The 15944-nt window shown below is 35.8% G+C and overlaps 1 protein-coding gene across 11 annotated transcripts in view; it reads right to left on the reverse strand.

The window, feature by feature from the left end:
• Positions 1 to 318: 318 nt before the first annotated feature.
• Positions 319 to 15944, reverse strand: part of PRP4K (pre-mRNA processing factor kinase PRP4K) — a 39293-nt gene continuing 23667 nt past the window's right edge. The window contains exons 7-22 of one of the 11 annotated variants that reach the window (XR_014308052.1): positions 15798 to 15871; positions 14122 to 14212; positions 13312 to 13459; positions 12243 to 12380; positions 11474 to 11627; positions 8464 to 8578; positions 8209 to 8370; positions 7730 to 7881; positions 6286 to 6372; positions 4688 to 4965; positions 4224 to 4358; positions 3672 to 3717; positions 3070 to 3155; positions 2740 to 2812; positions 2243 to 2288; positions 319 to 493 (exon numbers count right to left, since the gene is read on the reverse strand). Coding sequence is in view for 1 of the 11 variants with exons in the window: in XM_082750825.1 (XP_082606951.1) it covers positions 4762 to 4965; positions 6286 to 6372; positions 7730 to 7881; positions 8464 to 8578; positions 11474 to 11627; positions 12243 to 12380; positions 13312 to 13459; positions 14122 to 14212; positions 15798 to 15871 (1163 nt within the window). In the remaining 10 variants the exon portion in view is untranslated. Of the gene's footprint in view, positions 494 to 2242; positions 2289 to 2739; positions 2813 to 3069; positions 3156 to 3466; positions 4966 to 6285; positions 6373 to 7729; positions 7882 to 8208; positions 8371 to 8463; positions 8579 to 11473; positions 11628 to 12242; positions 12381 to 13311; positions 13460 to 14121; positions 14213 to 15797; positions 15872 to 15944 lie in introns of those variants that run through there. The other 10 variants (XR_014308051.1, XR_014308054.1, XR_014308048.1 and 7 more) reach the window with 10 other exon arrangements.

Raw genomic sequence — 15944 nt, forward strand, 5'->3', positions numbered from 1 at the left:
TTGATGTTTGTAAGGAAGATACTAAATTGGCTGTTGCCATGCAGCAAGTTCTGTCAAGTGGTTTGGTAAACTTCTCTCTACACCGTTCTCCTTCACTGAGGTTCACAATGCATATCAGATATCTTCTGAGAAGTTTTAACATAAATATTTAAATTTAATCTGACAGTTGCCAATCATATTTGGGCAGAGAATACCTTTCAAAGCACATCTATGAACACCAGTGAAATAGCCTATCAGAAAGCTTGAGAGAGAATGCTGTTTTAACTTAAAACTAAACGTAAAATAGCAAACCCCAGCAAAGGAAATCAGGAAACAGTATGGTAACAAGAGGCATATTTTATTAAGTTTTCCAATAATTGGAAACATTGCTGCTAAAATGCAAGTTACAATTCACATGATACCACAGTAACTGGGATACATGTTATTTTCAGAGACCAGCTTCCATATCTTGATCATTAAACGGAAAGATTCTTCAGAAGAACAGTCCCTTACCCTACATATAGAAGGAGAAAAAAAAAATTAAAGATGCCATGATGATATCTATCAAGTAACTGGAAAACACTTTTAATTAAGTCAATTTAGTGTACATTATTGACATGTAAAAAAAATACAAATGAATTTGTAGTGAACATTTCCATAAGGAAGACATCCCATCTAGAAGGATGATAGAACTCATGTTGAAAATATGCTTGAACTAGGGTATGAAAAGGAAAGAAACACTTTTTATGAAGCCCAACTTCCAATGATGTCATCATAATTAATGAAAGGAAATTACTTATTTGAGTATCCATTTTTTTCCCCTATCTCCAACATTTAAAAGGGCATTCTTTAACTATTTGGCTTAAATTTGAAGATATTTGATTCCTCTGTTTCATTCCAGAGATCTTATTTCTACGTAACCAGCTAGCATTACAAAATGATGATAAAGAACAAGTAGAGCATAGTAGGAGGAATGCAAATATCAAATAGATCTGAGACTATTACATTTCTCTGCCTCTACCACATACCCTAAAACATACATTTTTTGTATTGTAGAAATGTCCTGAGTATTTGTTTTGGAGGAAAAAAAGGTGGTTACTATAATGAAAAAAAAATTAGAGTATCTTAAAAAACTCATTTTGAAAGTAGTAGAGTGGAATGAGTTCTACATTGGGGAATAATAAGGATGCAACTAATAAAGACTAAGAGGAAAACAGGAATACTGGGAAGGTCTTTAAAATTTATGACAAGACACTCCCTTCCTTCAAAACCTCGATGCTCCCACCTGATGTCTGATACCTTTAAGAAGGTCCACATAGAGAACGGGGACTACAGCATATCTGGTTTCTGGATCTCACTTACCCCCTGACTACAGAAAGAACTATGACCTTTTCAAGGGTTATGTCCCAAGACTTAGGAACCCTGACGTCTGACAACCATGTGATATTTTGCTGTGAAGTCTAAAAAAACCCAAATGCTTTATCAGAGATTAACTCATTTAAAAACTATATAGCTACTTTGAAACATGAATGCAGGCTAAAGATAATTCACTAAATTATGACCACCATCTAACAGAGGTCTTAACAAAGTTCCAAATCTCTGCCTCAGCAAAATTTCTAATTCTAAGAAAATCATGTGTATGTATATAAAGAATGTTTGCAGGGTTCCTTTAGAGTAGACAAACCTAGGAATGCTAAATTTGGGAACAAAGATCTACTTCTCTCACTTAAGAAGAAAAACTGACTGGTTCTAAATATTTATCTATCTTAAGACCATGACTGAAGTACTTACAAAAATAGTTACTAAAAGAGAAAGTCAGGGAATAGAGTATTAATGGAGTTGGGCAACAGCACTCTTAAAGTTCCACTTTCTATTCTTTTGCATCTGCCAAGGAGATAAGATACCTAAAGCTAAAAACTACTTTTTGATGTATGTGATTGTGGTGGTTTCTACTTTTCTAATAACCCCTAGGAACCAATTTTGATGGCCATGTATTATGTGGAATCTCACATTCAAGAGCCTTTCATAATATTACTACATTTAACCACTGTTTTTATTGGGAGGGAGGGAGGGAAGCGGGAAGTATGATAAAACAAGCACTTTACAGATGAACACCACAATAGCACTACTACTCTAAGTGCCAAACATTAATGAAACCCAAATCATAATGCTGAAAACTAAAAAATTAGACAAAAATTAAATGGAGAATTCCTTTTTTTCTTTTTCTTTCTTTTTTTTTTTAAATCTTTTATAGGACAGAAACCTTAGCTCATGTCTTCTGGCTGTCATCATCTTCCACTGAACTGCACCTAAAACACAAAGAACAAGTAACAAGCAACTTTGTTTTTTAAGGAATAGGTAATAGTTTTGAAGGCATAAGATGAACTGTTTCTAGTGGAAGTTAACTTACTTATTAAACACTTATATAAAATGAAGCCATGAAAATCACCAGAAGCATCAAAATGTTTACTACTTTTGAGTGAAAATAACTACAAAAGACTTGAATATGCAGCATATTATCACCAAAATAAAGTAAGTCATGGTGGGAGAATCACTACCCATTTTGGTAAAGGTAGACAAGCTGCACCCGTGAGGCCTTATTTAAAAGGCTTCACTCTACCTGAAGATGGAAACCACCTTTTATTTATTTTTAGTAAGTCTAAACCATGAAGAGACGGGGTGTAGATTCAAAGTTGGCTTATTATATCATCTATCACCTTCCTGGCTGTAGTTCATGTCTTTAAATGGAGCAAAACCCACCAGAAGAATGCTGCTATTCTGATTTTCCATTCTTGAATGCACCAAAATGTGCATGCTTGTTGTAATTAGGTGCCTGGGTGAATAAAAAAATCCCATTTACAATTTAAAAATATTATTTAAACCCCTAAAATCTGGTTATTTTCCACAATGCTCAGGAAGATAAGCATTAATTTTACCACCCAAACAGAAAAGATGTACACACATTTCTGAAAATTCTCTCCTACCATGTTAAAAATACAAATTCCTTTGTGTTGCAAAACCAAGCTGATTTACATGATTTGGTTTTAAATTGTTGCTAAATGTTTATCTACACATGCTGTCAGAAATAACCTTGTTAAGAAGGTGAAGCTGGTGTCTCAGCAAATCAGACCCCTTGGAGAAGGCGGTGAGTGGCCTGTGCCCCGTTTTCCTTTTCTCTTTCCGCACCATCAAAAGGAAAAGTGAGAAAATAGCAGAAACATTAGTTAAATCCTGAATTACACCCCATAACCTACAGGAATTATCTCACTACACTGAAAGCTGACAATATTTGTAGGATTTTTTTTTGATGAAATAGTTAGGATCCTGATTATTAATAAAACAATCAACTTGTGGCTAAGCTTACATTTTTAACAAAAAAATCTTTTAAAGACTTAAAGGAAGAAATGAAAGGTTGCTTTTTAACTATTTATGGTTTACCTGACTTACCAGCACTGAAGACAAAAACTTTTAAAAATGGCTACAAATGCCTTGTTCACAAAAGACTTTATTATCTAGTGATGCATACTGAGAACATACAGAAATCTGCATGGTCCACTTCACATGCAGGAGAACAATCTTCACTTTACAATAAGTGAGTGTCAACTGTTTTATGCAATAGACAACACTTTAAAGTCACATTCTTAAAGAAAAGCTTCATTTACAAAAGAAATAAAAGGTAAAGAAGCAATTACCGCTTTTAAAAAGCAGCTGCTTTGTTCAAGAGTGGAAGGTTTATGCCTGTATTGAAAGACAACATGATCACAAATAATGAAAACAATGAACAAATGAAAAACACTTTTACCATAAAGCAGTACACTTTCAAAATGACATACAAATAGTTAAAAATTTCATTATGTTGTCTAACTTTTAAATATGAGGACTTTCAGAATTAGGCCTCAACATGTGTCATTAGTAAAGGAAAACGATGCCTTGTCTCTACGTCACTACGAACTGTATCTAACAAAATGTATATAAAGTCTATAGCAAGTTGGTCTAAAAAACTGAAAGTCAGTAAGAAACAGTACACTGAAGGCGCTGTGTCCATCAAGCGCACACTCTTCCGATTTTAAATGCGATGAACAGAAAGGAAACTGTAACTACGCCACAGTTGCAATGCCAAAAATAACACAACATCAGCTATCACACATGCAGGGAATTCCGCCACAAAGCTAATATCCCTCATTGTCAACTGTTCCAATAAAATAACATCTTAAAACACCAGTGATGTTGATGGTTTAGCTTACCTTCAGTGTACTGAATGTTGTACACAACCTGCTTTAAAAGAGGAGACCATCCCTGCAGGCAGGCTCAAGAAGGAACAGACCCCTTTCGGCACTGACTACACCAAGGGCATGCTGCTGTGGCCTGCACACACACACCTAGGAAAACGTGAATATAAACAGCATTTATGCTGGCCATTTTATCTGAAGACCAATATGAAGCCAAGTTTGCTAAAAATAAATCAACCACCCAGTATTACTACTCATTTTATAACAGATGCTTTTGTCTTTTATGTGAACTGCAACCATGTACATTAGCACTGTAATTTTGTGCAGTCTTGGCAATTAAAACAGTTCTACAGTGAAATTTCACATAAGACACAAAACAGATTAACTAACATTTCTAAAAGAAATATCACCCTTGGTGTTAATTCAAATATATCATGCTTCCTCAAATTTGCTGGAGAAATATTTATAAGTTTATATACATTAATAAACTGCTGTGAAATTTCTTCAGTCTTTGTATTTAATTACTCAAACCCTTGGAGCTTCTTCATCTCGTTTAAATTTTTTCCTGGATGAACGCATGCTGTAGGGCCTGGTTGATGCTTATTCGTTTAGCGGGGTCCAACATTAGGATCTGGTCCAACAAGTCCTTTAGCTGGTGTACTTTTTTACGTTGGTCTTCAGGAAGCCGCTGGCACCCAATCAAGTCAGCCAACAGGTCCTTGGTTGGATTAATGGTGCTCATGACAGTAACTTTCTCCTAAAAATAATTTTTAAAGATGTGTATGTCTACTTTTATAGAGTTCTGAGCATATGTATCTTAAATCAGACTGATTGGTCTATCGAAAATTTTAATATATGTACATATATATCATCTATACAGATATATAGATGATATATATAATCTATTCATTTAAAACTTCATTTTGACAGACCGTGAGAAAGGGAACACAAGTAGGGGAGGAGGAAAGGGAGAGAAGCAGGCTTCCTGCTGAGCAGGGTGCCCAACGTGGGGCTCTATCCAAGGACCACTGGGTCATGACCCAAGCTAAAGGCAGATGCTTAACGACTGAGCCACCCAGATGCCCCTATTCTCTTTATCTTTGTAAGAACTAACTGAAAAAACTGAATGAAAAAAAAACCCAACACCCCCCACCAGAAAAGAAAAAAACAACCCCAAGTTAGCTATGAAGATTTTTAAAAAACATACTGTAAGTCTGTAAAAAGATCAAACTGCTAACAGGAAGTCTATGAAAATCCCCCCACTGTTACATAATTAATAATAATTATATGATTAAGAGCAATCAATAGTAATTAGTAATAACAACAGTAAGCACTTCCTGTTTCAACTCTCCTCTCCCTGTCCTGAAGTGGTGACAGACAGACATGGAACTGTGTGCTGGTTAAGTGCTCTGACAAAGTTAGGAACAGACAATATAATGGGGCAAAAAAGCGGAAAAGTCCCTATACTTCAACCTAGAGGGTTTGGAAAAGCTCATATAGAGCATGTATTTCCCCTGACGCTTGAAGCTGGATAAGTTATTTTTAGGGGATGAGGAGGGAGAGGAGGCAAGTAAGGTCAGGATGGTCTGTGAACAAAGGCAGAGAGAGACATGACATGGCACGCCCTTCAGCTGACTGCCAAGTGTGGGATGGGGGAGGTTACTGAGGGGGTGGGCAAACTGCTCAAGACCACAGAGTTCATCAGAGAGGAACCCAACAAAAGGATAAGGATTTTAAGCACCGAGAATAACACGGTAAGATTTGTTTTTTCAAAAAGATCACTCTGGTAAGCAGTCCAGAAGCTGGATAGGAGGGCAGAGAAAGAAAATGCTCCCAAGAACAGAGGAAGAGGGCCTAAATATGACCTATCATAAAAATAGAGTCATTATACTAGACAAACATTTTTAATTCCCTTCCTCTTTCTCATAACCTCATTGTGTTTTATTCAGGAATTGGCCACCAGCAAAAAGAAATTATTTTTAGTGTTTTAAATATTCACAGCTCCTAGTACCACCCAGTATTCAGCTTGTTTACAAAAAGACAATCATTTAACGTAGCACAGTTAAAAGGGACTTACCCTCTCTGTTACTTTATCAACTTCTATATACATGAAGTTGAGGTTTTGATCAAAATGTTGGTCTTTGAATACGCCTTTCCGAATCATCTGGCAATAAAGCAAAATAAAACTTGGGTTTTGAACTATTACGAAACAGTCTGGCCTACCAACAATTTAATACATAACAAGTCACAAATAAAACTTATTCAGTCTCTCTGGATTTCTATTCTCATTTAAGGAATCTCTTAGATTCCTTGCTTTGGAGGGTTTAACATATTCGAAAAAGCTAATATAAATGCTGTGCCTGAAACTACTTAATAACCTGAAATTATATTTTCCCAGGCAGTGACTTAAACCAATTGTAATATCACATTATGCTTTCACTACTCAAAACAGAGACTCAAATATGAAATCATTTGTTCTTAGGAAAAATATTACACATTTGGGGCCTTTTCTCTTGGCAGTTTAAGAAACCCAATGACGTTTCACAAATTATGTTTCAAGAGCCCTGAAATGATACAGGTCAGACCTTGTTAAAACAAATACCAACATAACTAATTCCTGTATAACTTATTCTAAACGAGTCCAACATGAGAGAATTGGGACAGTACCTAAAAAATAAAAAACATAATGGCTTCTGACTTATATGGGGCAAAATCTGTACTCGCTCAGAAATTCAGCAAATAAGTTAAAATTACCAAAGTTTAAGATATGGCCCTGGGACAGGTTTATAAATGCCTGAAATTTCTGATTCATTTCTGAAACTAATTATTGTACCTGAAGCATTAAGGGTGAGTTTTATGTTAGAAAGAGGTCAATTTTAACTGAGTTTTTCTTGGTACCTTTCCCAAATAACTTTAAATCTTTAATAAACTGATTGCCATCAAGTTCCTTTTCCAATATTCACCCCGTCATTCTCTGACAACTGAGCCCTTCTTCACATCTGAACTAACCTGACCTGCATCTTTTTTCATTCCACCTCTCAAGCATGTTTGGTGCTGTTACCAATAACGGTGTGCTCCCAAGGCTGCTTCTCTGCCCATCATTAAAGGATAATAAATGGAACAAGGGAAGAACAAAGATATGAAACAGTCATATATATACAAGTATGGTGCTTAACAAATTTATGCTCATCAATCTCTCTTCCTCAACTCCACTTCTACTCTAAACTGTAGGACCCTACCCTCCTGCTTAACAGAGTAAAGAAAAGCAAAGAGACATTAGAGGTGAAGAGGAAAATGGAGTTCTCTTAATCACTTCTGATAGCTCTTGGATGATGAGAATAATTATTTTTAAATAGCAGAAATTTAAAAGAGCTAAGCAATCACAGTAACCATATACCTGCCTTTCTGAAATGGTTTTATAGCCATTAGTGATGAGTAAAGTGGCAGCAATCCACTGGTCTACAGTAAACTATTGCTAAGACCTTGAAAAACAACCAGAACAGCTCATGTTAATGTCCTACCTTATTTGGCATCTTTCCTTTGAGATCCATGGCGAGCTTCAACATATGGTTATTGGTTTTGCCAGGAAATAAAATTTTTCCAGTGTAGAGTTCATATAAGGTACAACCTACAGACCACATATCTATACCATAATCATAGCTTTTACCTATAACTGAAAACAAAACTGAAGTTTAATACACGATGACAGAAACAATCAACTATTTTCGTTAACAGGGGGTTACTTTAGCTTGGCCTACATAACTGCAATCTTAATACCTCTCTTTGGCATTAGCTTCATGTTTTTTCCCCACTAATTCTTAACAGACTCTTAAAAAATGAGGGAATGAGGAAGGAATTTAAAGGGTGGGGGGGGGCAGAAGGAAATGAATATTTCTTTTCTCATTTCACCTTTGGTGGAGGTACTAACCAGCCTCAACCAAGGCAACAGGAATAGCAAAAAACAAAGGTCCCATACAATCCATAAATTTGATAATCAGACCTTGAGTAATCAAGAGCAGTCTTCTAAAGCCGAGGATTTTCCACAACTGTTTTGCTACTCTTGCCAGACATGATCAAGACTCCTGTCACAACTACCACCATTCCACCTGAGGAGGATGAACTTGCTACGGTTCCCTTCCTCATCAATGACCTCGTGCAGCTGCTGAAGTGCGATGGAAAACAGTACTTAGACATTAAATATGCTGTTTCCACTGTGTATGATGGCCCAGGTCAAAAAACATTTGAAGAAACTTACTGATTTCAGGAGCACGATAAAATCTACTGACAAGATAAGGTGTTATGTCATTATCCGCAACATGTGAAGCTGACCCAAAATCGCAGAGCTTTAAAATAGTTTTTGATTCATTAACCTGCAAAACATTTTATCATGGAAGTTTAATTCATGCCAGAAATAATTAAGGCAAGTAATCAGATAAAAATAATTGGCTTTGAGAAGTTACTTCCAATACTGAAAACAAAGTTACCCATTTTACAATTCCTTTTCTAATTATCTTATAATTCAATTTCCTAATTATAAAAAATTAAGAGCTATCAAATATTTGAATATAATTAGTAAAAGAACTTTTTTCAGTAACGAAGTATGGGATAATACCAAGTACATTCAATTTTAACCAATGTTACTTTGAGAAGGGGAGTAGTAAGAGAAAAATCTCATTGGAGCATAGCATCTTCTAAAAATGCCCAGAATACCTGAATAAAGTTGAGTTGCTATTTAAAGGAACATGAAGATAATTCATTAATAAACAATCAGACTTAAATTAACTTTCAACTGACTGAAGTTAACTTTCAGTTGCCAGAAAATTATGATAGCAATAAAAGCAGAGGATGATTCAGATTAAATCTGGACAAAAACAGAATAAAAACATTCTTCATCCGTAGCTGCTAGACCATCCCAAATTTAGCAATCACTTCAAGTCTAAAAAAAATATTAAATCCCTTAAATATAAAGAAGGTATTAGTCAAGAAAATGTTAAATACATTTGGCACAACTGATAAATATGAACTCTATATTAGTTATTTGTTTCTTTTTTCCTTTGTAAATACTTCAACATACACAGTAACAGTGACATCTGCTGAGAAAGGCTGGAGTTGCTCCCATGGCTGCTGCCACTCATGAGTCAGAAGCATGTTCAGGATTAACAAGTGAAGATAATTCATATTCCAGAGTCCCTTCCCCCCTTCAAAAGAGACACACACAAATTCCGAGTTGGGACTTGAACTTGGCCTATCGTTCCCACCCCAAAGAAACATAGAACTTTAAATAAATAGCCTTACGCACTTTCTACTGGGATATCATAAAGTTTGGTCAGTGTTACAGATTGGCCCATTAGAGATGATACCCACGGAATTAAGCTATTAATGGAAATGATTATTTCTCACTGCCATATCCATAACCATTCTCTTCTCTTGGAGGACCAGGAAAATCGGTATCTTCAAATGCAAAAGTACTTTTGAAGCTTTTTGAGGTATAAACTGCATTCAGCTACTTAAGGATGCAGTTTAGAATCCAGAGAAATCCTGGGACAATTTTAAAATTAGAACCTATCAGTAGGGCTCTTGGGCCGGCTAAAATGCCTTTAACAATTGCTGGGTATCCACACTTATACGCACTCCACCAGTTTGGCTAGACAACATCTATTCTCCCTGAGGAACATGGTACACCTTACCACACTGATGGTTGATTCTGGGCTAAAAGCTTTGAATTTTCATTCACAAACAGCTCCCTCTAGTTTCTGATGTCTACTTTCCCCCTTTCTCAGGAAGGAGACAACATCCAGGGTCTGAAGTCCGGGTGTAAACCTATACTAGCGTAGCATTAACTTAAGGAAAACAAAGTTTTAAAAACAAGAGCTCCTAAGATTCTGGCAAATGTCTTATTCTTTAACTTCTATGGTGGTTACACAGATGTTCACTGTAGTTAGCTACCTTTAAATTTTACATATTGTATACATGCTTTGATACAGATGATATATTTCACAATTTACAAGAGAAATAAAATTGAGGTAAAAATTAACTATGAAGCTGACTAGACAAATCTACAATTCATTCGTAACATGAAGTCTACAATTCGTTTATTTCACTGTGATTATTTAGCTCCTCTACACCCAAGTTATATTAGATGTGTAACAGACTGTGAAGTCAAATAAAATCTATTACAACAGCATGTTTCATAACTAATGTGGTCATCTGGAAGGAAATATTTTAAGGTATTAAAAGAGAAGAAAAATCTGAGTAAGAGCTAAGCTATTGATGAGGTATTCTTAATGAACTTTAATGGGTCATAATCTTTTAAAAGGGTAGAATATGGGGTACCTGGGTGGCTCAAGGCAGTTAAGCATCTGCCTTTGGCTCAGCTCATGATCTCAGGGTCCTGGGATTGAGCCCCGCATTGGGCTCTCTGCTTGGCGGGGAGCCTGCTGCCCCCTCTCTCTCTGCCTGCCTCTCTGCCTACTTGTGATCTGTCAAATAAATTAAAAAAATCTTAAAAAAAAAAAAAAGTGTGGAATGTTATCAACAGACAAGCTAGGAATTCCCCAAGTTGTGAACATAACCCCAATTCTGAATACCTCAGAACAGGGTTAAAGAAATGGGGCCAGGGAAGGAAGTGGTATGTATGCATTGTGTGCATTCATCATTCCCCTATGAAAATGTATTATTTCTAAATTTAAGAAACACAAACCCCGTGAAAGTTGCGTATTACCACTCCAGAAGTCTTTAGTTAAGAGGTGAAGAATGTGAAAGAACACCTTTCAACTTAACACCTACCTAATCACAACTGAGCTCTTCTGTCTTTGGGCCCTTCCTGGGCACCTATAAATAAACACTACTCTATACAACTAGTTAAGAGATAATTCCTTTAAATGTCTCTAAACCTGTGAGACCACAAATCAGAGAATTAAGAGCTGTGAACACTATTTCAAATCAGCAAGATGTGCATTTTTTGTGTTTAGGTACCAGAGGAAGCCCATCATTACTATATTAAGGCCCTCTTGGGATTTATGTGTACTCTAAATCCATCAATCTTAAAGGATAAAACTGAGACAACAGCCTATTTCCTCTTTCTTTGTACTTTACTATAAAATTTCACAGACTCATTTCTAAAAAAGTAAACACTGGCTAAGTCCTTTGTAACGGGTAGTATGCTGAGTTATTCTTTTAAGACATCATTTCTAGAATAATACAGTGGTTATCACATTCCTCATAACCTATATGGATGTACAAGGCAGCATGATTGTTTAACTTACCAGGATATTGTCTGGCTTGATATCTGCATGTAGAATATTGCATCTTTTAAGGAGTTTTAATGCCAAGAACAACTGTTGACTGTAGGATCTTACAGCTTTAATATGAAGACCAACATCCTTACCATATTTTTTTAACACCTCTCGTAAATTCATACTTTTAGGAGAGAAAAAAACAACAACCCACAAAATTAGGGGTTAAAATGCAAAATGGAAATAAAAAAGGCAAAAACATGTTCAAGCATAAAGTAAAATCAAATCCAAAATATTAATTAAAATGAAAGTATCTGTTCATGAGCCCTCTCAGATGTTTAATAAAATTACTCTACACTGAAATGAAAGCACATGAACCTGTGTGTATGTAAGACAATTCTCCAATAAAACTCAATTTTCAAAATAAATAGAAGGGAAGACATATAGTGGTAAAGTTCTGATTGATTTTAGAATGGGTTTACATTTCAAAGTCCAAAACTGAAGCCATACTTTTGAAGATCAAAACTGTATTTCTACTTCACTACTCCCATTTCTTTTTATTACATTGTGATCCTTTCTTGAAGTATTTAACTTTCAGAGAATCTCTTGTTGAGCTGAAGGCTACATTAGGTTGGTGTCTGGCAAAAAGGTCAATTACTTTCTACATTAATGATTGTCACAAAGCTAGTTCTTACCCAAAAGTAAACAACAAAACCAGCTAACTAGTAAAAATAAACACACAGAAATTTCTCATGCTGTTTATCTAAATTTTAAGTAATGTACAGGGTTGACAGTGTACCTTAGAGGCTCAAATACGAGACAGAGATGCTGTTTGTGGTAAAAGTGTCTGAAGAGTCGCAAACAATGAAATTTGTCATCAGGATCAGCATCGTTAAGTTTTTTCAGGAATTCTAGTTCTTTTAAGCCAGTTTTTTGCCTGAAAAGAAAAAGAGAATTAATTCAAAACTGAATACAGAAGAAAATTAAATAATATTTACTAGTTCCAGTTTGATGTATCATAGATGGTAAGTAGCTCGGATTTTTTAAGTACTAATAGTAATTCTGTTAAGGAATGACAACTTTGTATGTCACTCACACAATATTTTATACTTAGTCAAATACGGTTCCCCTGGAGCTTATTTCCACAATAATTAATAGAAAGAAATACTGCAGGAATAACCCACCTTGCCTGAAGGATATTCAATCTTGTACATTTTCTTTTTTTTTTTTCTTTCTTTCCAGGGAGAGGGGAGGGGCAGAGGGAGAATCCTAAGCAGGTTCCACACCCAGCTCGGAGCCAGATATGGGGCTTGATCTCACAACACTGAGGTCATGACCTGAGCTGAAATCAAGAGTCTGATACTTAAATGACTAAACCACGCAGGTGCCCCAAATCTTACCTATTTTTATTTCAAAGACATCTTGATGTAAATGCTATTTTAACAAAAATGGAACCACACTATATAATATGTCTTACCAAATACTAGGATTTGGTTTTCCTCTAGAATTTTGGTTATCATTTGTCAAATAGGTCATATTTTTAAAATGGCTTTAAAAATGTTTTCTAAGCCTATGGTAGCTGAAGATGTTTATGTATATCTATAATATAACAGTTCTTTTCAGTGTTTTAAAGCTGATGGCAAGTTGACTTTAACATCAGCTCACTGTGTGGTAGAGACTGTGCTTATTAAAACCTATGGGTTTGACAATTACCTCTATTATACAAAAGAAAAAAGGCAACAGATTCACTACCAGCCTTCTGTCATTTTAAAACTGCAATACTTTTATAGATTGTGTTACTTTTTAAAAATGTTCACTTGTGAATACCTGTGTTTTTAAGTTTCATTACATAGGTCTTTTGAACTTACATGAGCTCATTGTTTCTGATGATTTTTACAGCCACTTCTTGGTTGGCTCTTGCATTATCTCTGGCTCGTACAACATTACTGAAGACACCCTGGCCAGTGTAGCCATACACATTGTAACGCTTATCTAGGACTTCACCTATGTTCACACCTAAAAAAGTAAAATTAAAAAATGGGAATTTTGACCATAATAAATACTTAACAAAACTACAAAACTACGAGATATACATAATAAAGTACAAAGAAACACAGTGCAGTCACTTATAAAAAAAAAGTGTCAAATCTCTACTGTGTGCCTGGTTTCCTAGACACCACAGAGAATCAAAGATGAGCCGCCATCAGTCACTCTTTCATAATGTGGTTCAAGCTGCATGCCCACTTCCTATTAACTGCTGAGGATTTTAACATTGAGTAGGGAAGAAATGTGCTCACTGAAGTGTTTCCAACTGTAGTCCTGAATGACAAATACTGCATGACTGGCATCCCAAGTTCCTTGTGTGTCGTTTTTCTTGGTTTCAGATCAAGACGAGGAAGTGACGTTCCCCCTTCCTCCTGGAGGATTATCTCATGGCTGAAAACAACTTTGAATAGATTTAGGTTGCACATCAAGTCTTTACCTCACTTCTATGCATGAAGCTCCTGAGCTGCTTACTGGAATATAACATGGCTTCACGCAGTTATTAGATGTGCCATCCATTTTAAGTGATGGCACTGGGATGTGACTTTCAGAGTTCTTCAATGTGTGACTGCATCAAGCAACATACTTCTAAAAAATGTTAACAAGCCTAAAATTAATCAGAACTGTGAACTTACGGTAATAGCCTTCTGCATCGGTCCAGTTATCCCTGAGGTTGGGATTCTCTTTGAAATCCTTTCCAATGCCAGCAGCCCGAAGACGAGCACTCTGAAATGAAGGAGGCAACAAAAGCTATTTACCTACTAATCAGGCAGACACTTAAAGCACTTCCTTTAAAACCAAAATGGGGAAAACTGGCTATAATTTAAGAAAAACATTTTAGCCAAATTAAGTCAACTCTTATCATCAACTACGTAAATGCAATATACCTGGAAACACAATTAGCAAAGTCTCACATCACAATGATGCTCAGGAAAGAAATGAACAAAGTTATCTTCAAAAACTCTTAGGAATATGACTAGGGGATTATAAATGAAAATAAAAACTCGAAAACCAGATATTGTTTTCTACAGCTATTAACAGACAAAGGAGGACAAAAATTACAGATGGGCATTCAGTTAACAGTATTCAACTCTCCTACCAATTTTCACATTTCTTTTACTGCTGATTTCTCTTCACATATATGCTGCACTAACAGTTCGTGTGAGAAATTAAGAGTATCTGCACTTTTTTTTTTTTTTTTTTGTATCTGCACTTCTGAAGAGTATGATGCACCATCTTCCATGATACCCGGAAGACCCTTCCAGGTCCAAGCAAATGAGGTGCACGGATACTTTCACTGGCTTAATCATTTCATTCTCTCTTAACCTAAGCTTCAGTTTGACGTTCCTGCTGCAAAGTAGAGATACATTACTTAAGCCAATGACCAATGTCTTCAGGGTGATGGACACAGACTGCTTAATCTTACTCTATTCTTAATTTCTCTATTTTACGTCCACTTCCCTTGCTAAAGCTTCCCTATTTCTCATGTTCTCTTGAATTTATAATGAAAATGGTCTCATACTTTTAAAATGCTTTTAAGATTTTTTCAAAAAAGTCACTAATAGCTAAAAAACCCAAAATTTCTTAATCACTTCCTTGTAATAACATTCCCAACTCTTCAGTGAATGTACTAGGATCCAAATCCTAAGTTCTCAATCACCCACAGTATCGAAGTCCAAAGGAGACTCTGTTCTAATACAGGCTGGAAATTACTGACATCACCTTGTTTTCAGCTAACTATGCACCACAACCCTCCCCCCAACCCCAGTTTGTAAAATGAAAAAAAAGTTGTTTCAAAAAAATACACGTTTAAGTCATCTGGTGTTTAACTTTCCTGAAGCTCTTGAATTGCTCTACCATACTTGTTTTTAAAATCTTGACCTAATTTTAGACTTAAGAGAAATGTTGCAACACTAGTACAAAGAGTTTCCAGATACCCTTCACTCAGACTGTCCAAATGTTAACATTTATTAATTCGCTTTATCCTTTTTTCTCTTTTTGTACAACACAAACACATACTTATTATACATACACACACACACACACACATATATATATATATATGTTTTTCTTAAAATAAAGATTTATTTGACACAGAGAGAGACGGAGAAAGCAAGCACAAGCAGGGGACACAGCAGGCAGGGGAGAAGCAGGCTCCCCACTGAGCAAGGAGCCTGCTGTGGGGCTTGATTCCAGGACCCAGGGATCACTGACCTGAGCCAAAGGCAGCCGCTTAATCAACTAAGCCACCCAGGTGCCCCTATATATATTTTGTTTAAGAGTTATGTTTTTAGGATTTAAAATTACTTACATCAAAATAGGCGGCAAACATATCATCAGATTCTGTAAACATATCAGGTGCCAAGAGCTTTTTCTGAGATGAACCTTAATGGAAATTGACAGTAATAATTTGAAAAACGAAGAGATACAAATTAAAACACAAATAAGTCATCAATGT

The sequence above is a fragment of the Mustela nivalis genome (genome assembly GCF_964662115.1).
Source record: "Mustela nivalis genome assembly, contig: HAP1_SCAFFOLD_1891, whole genome shotgun sequence".
NCBI classification, from domain to species: domain Eukaryota; kingdom Metazoa; phylum Chordata; class Mammalia; order Carnivora; family Mustelidae; genus Mustela; species Mustela nivalis.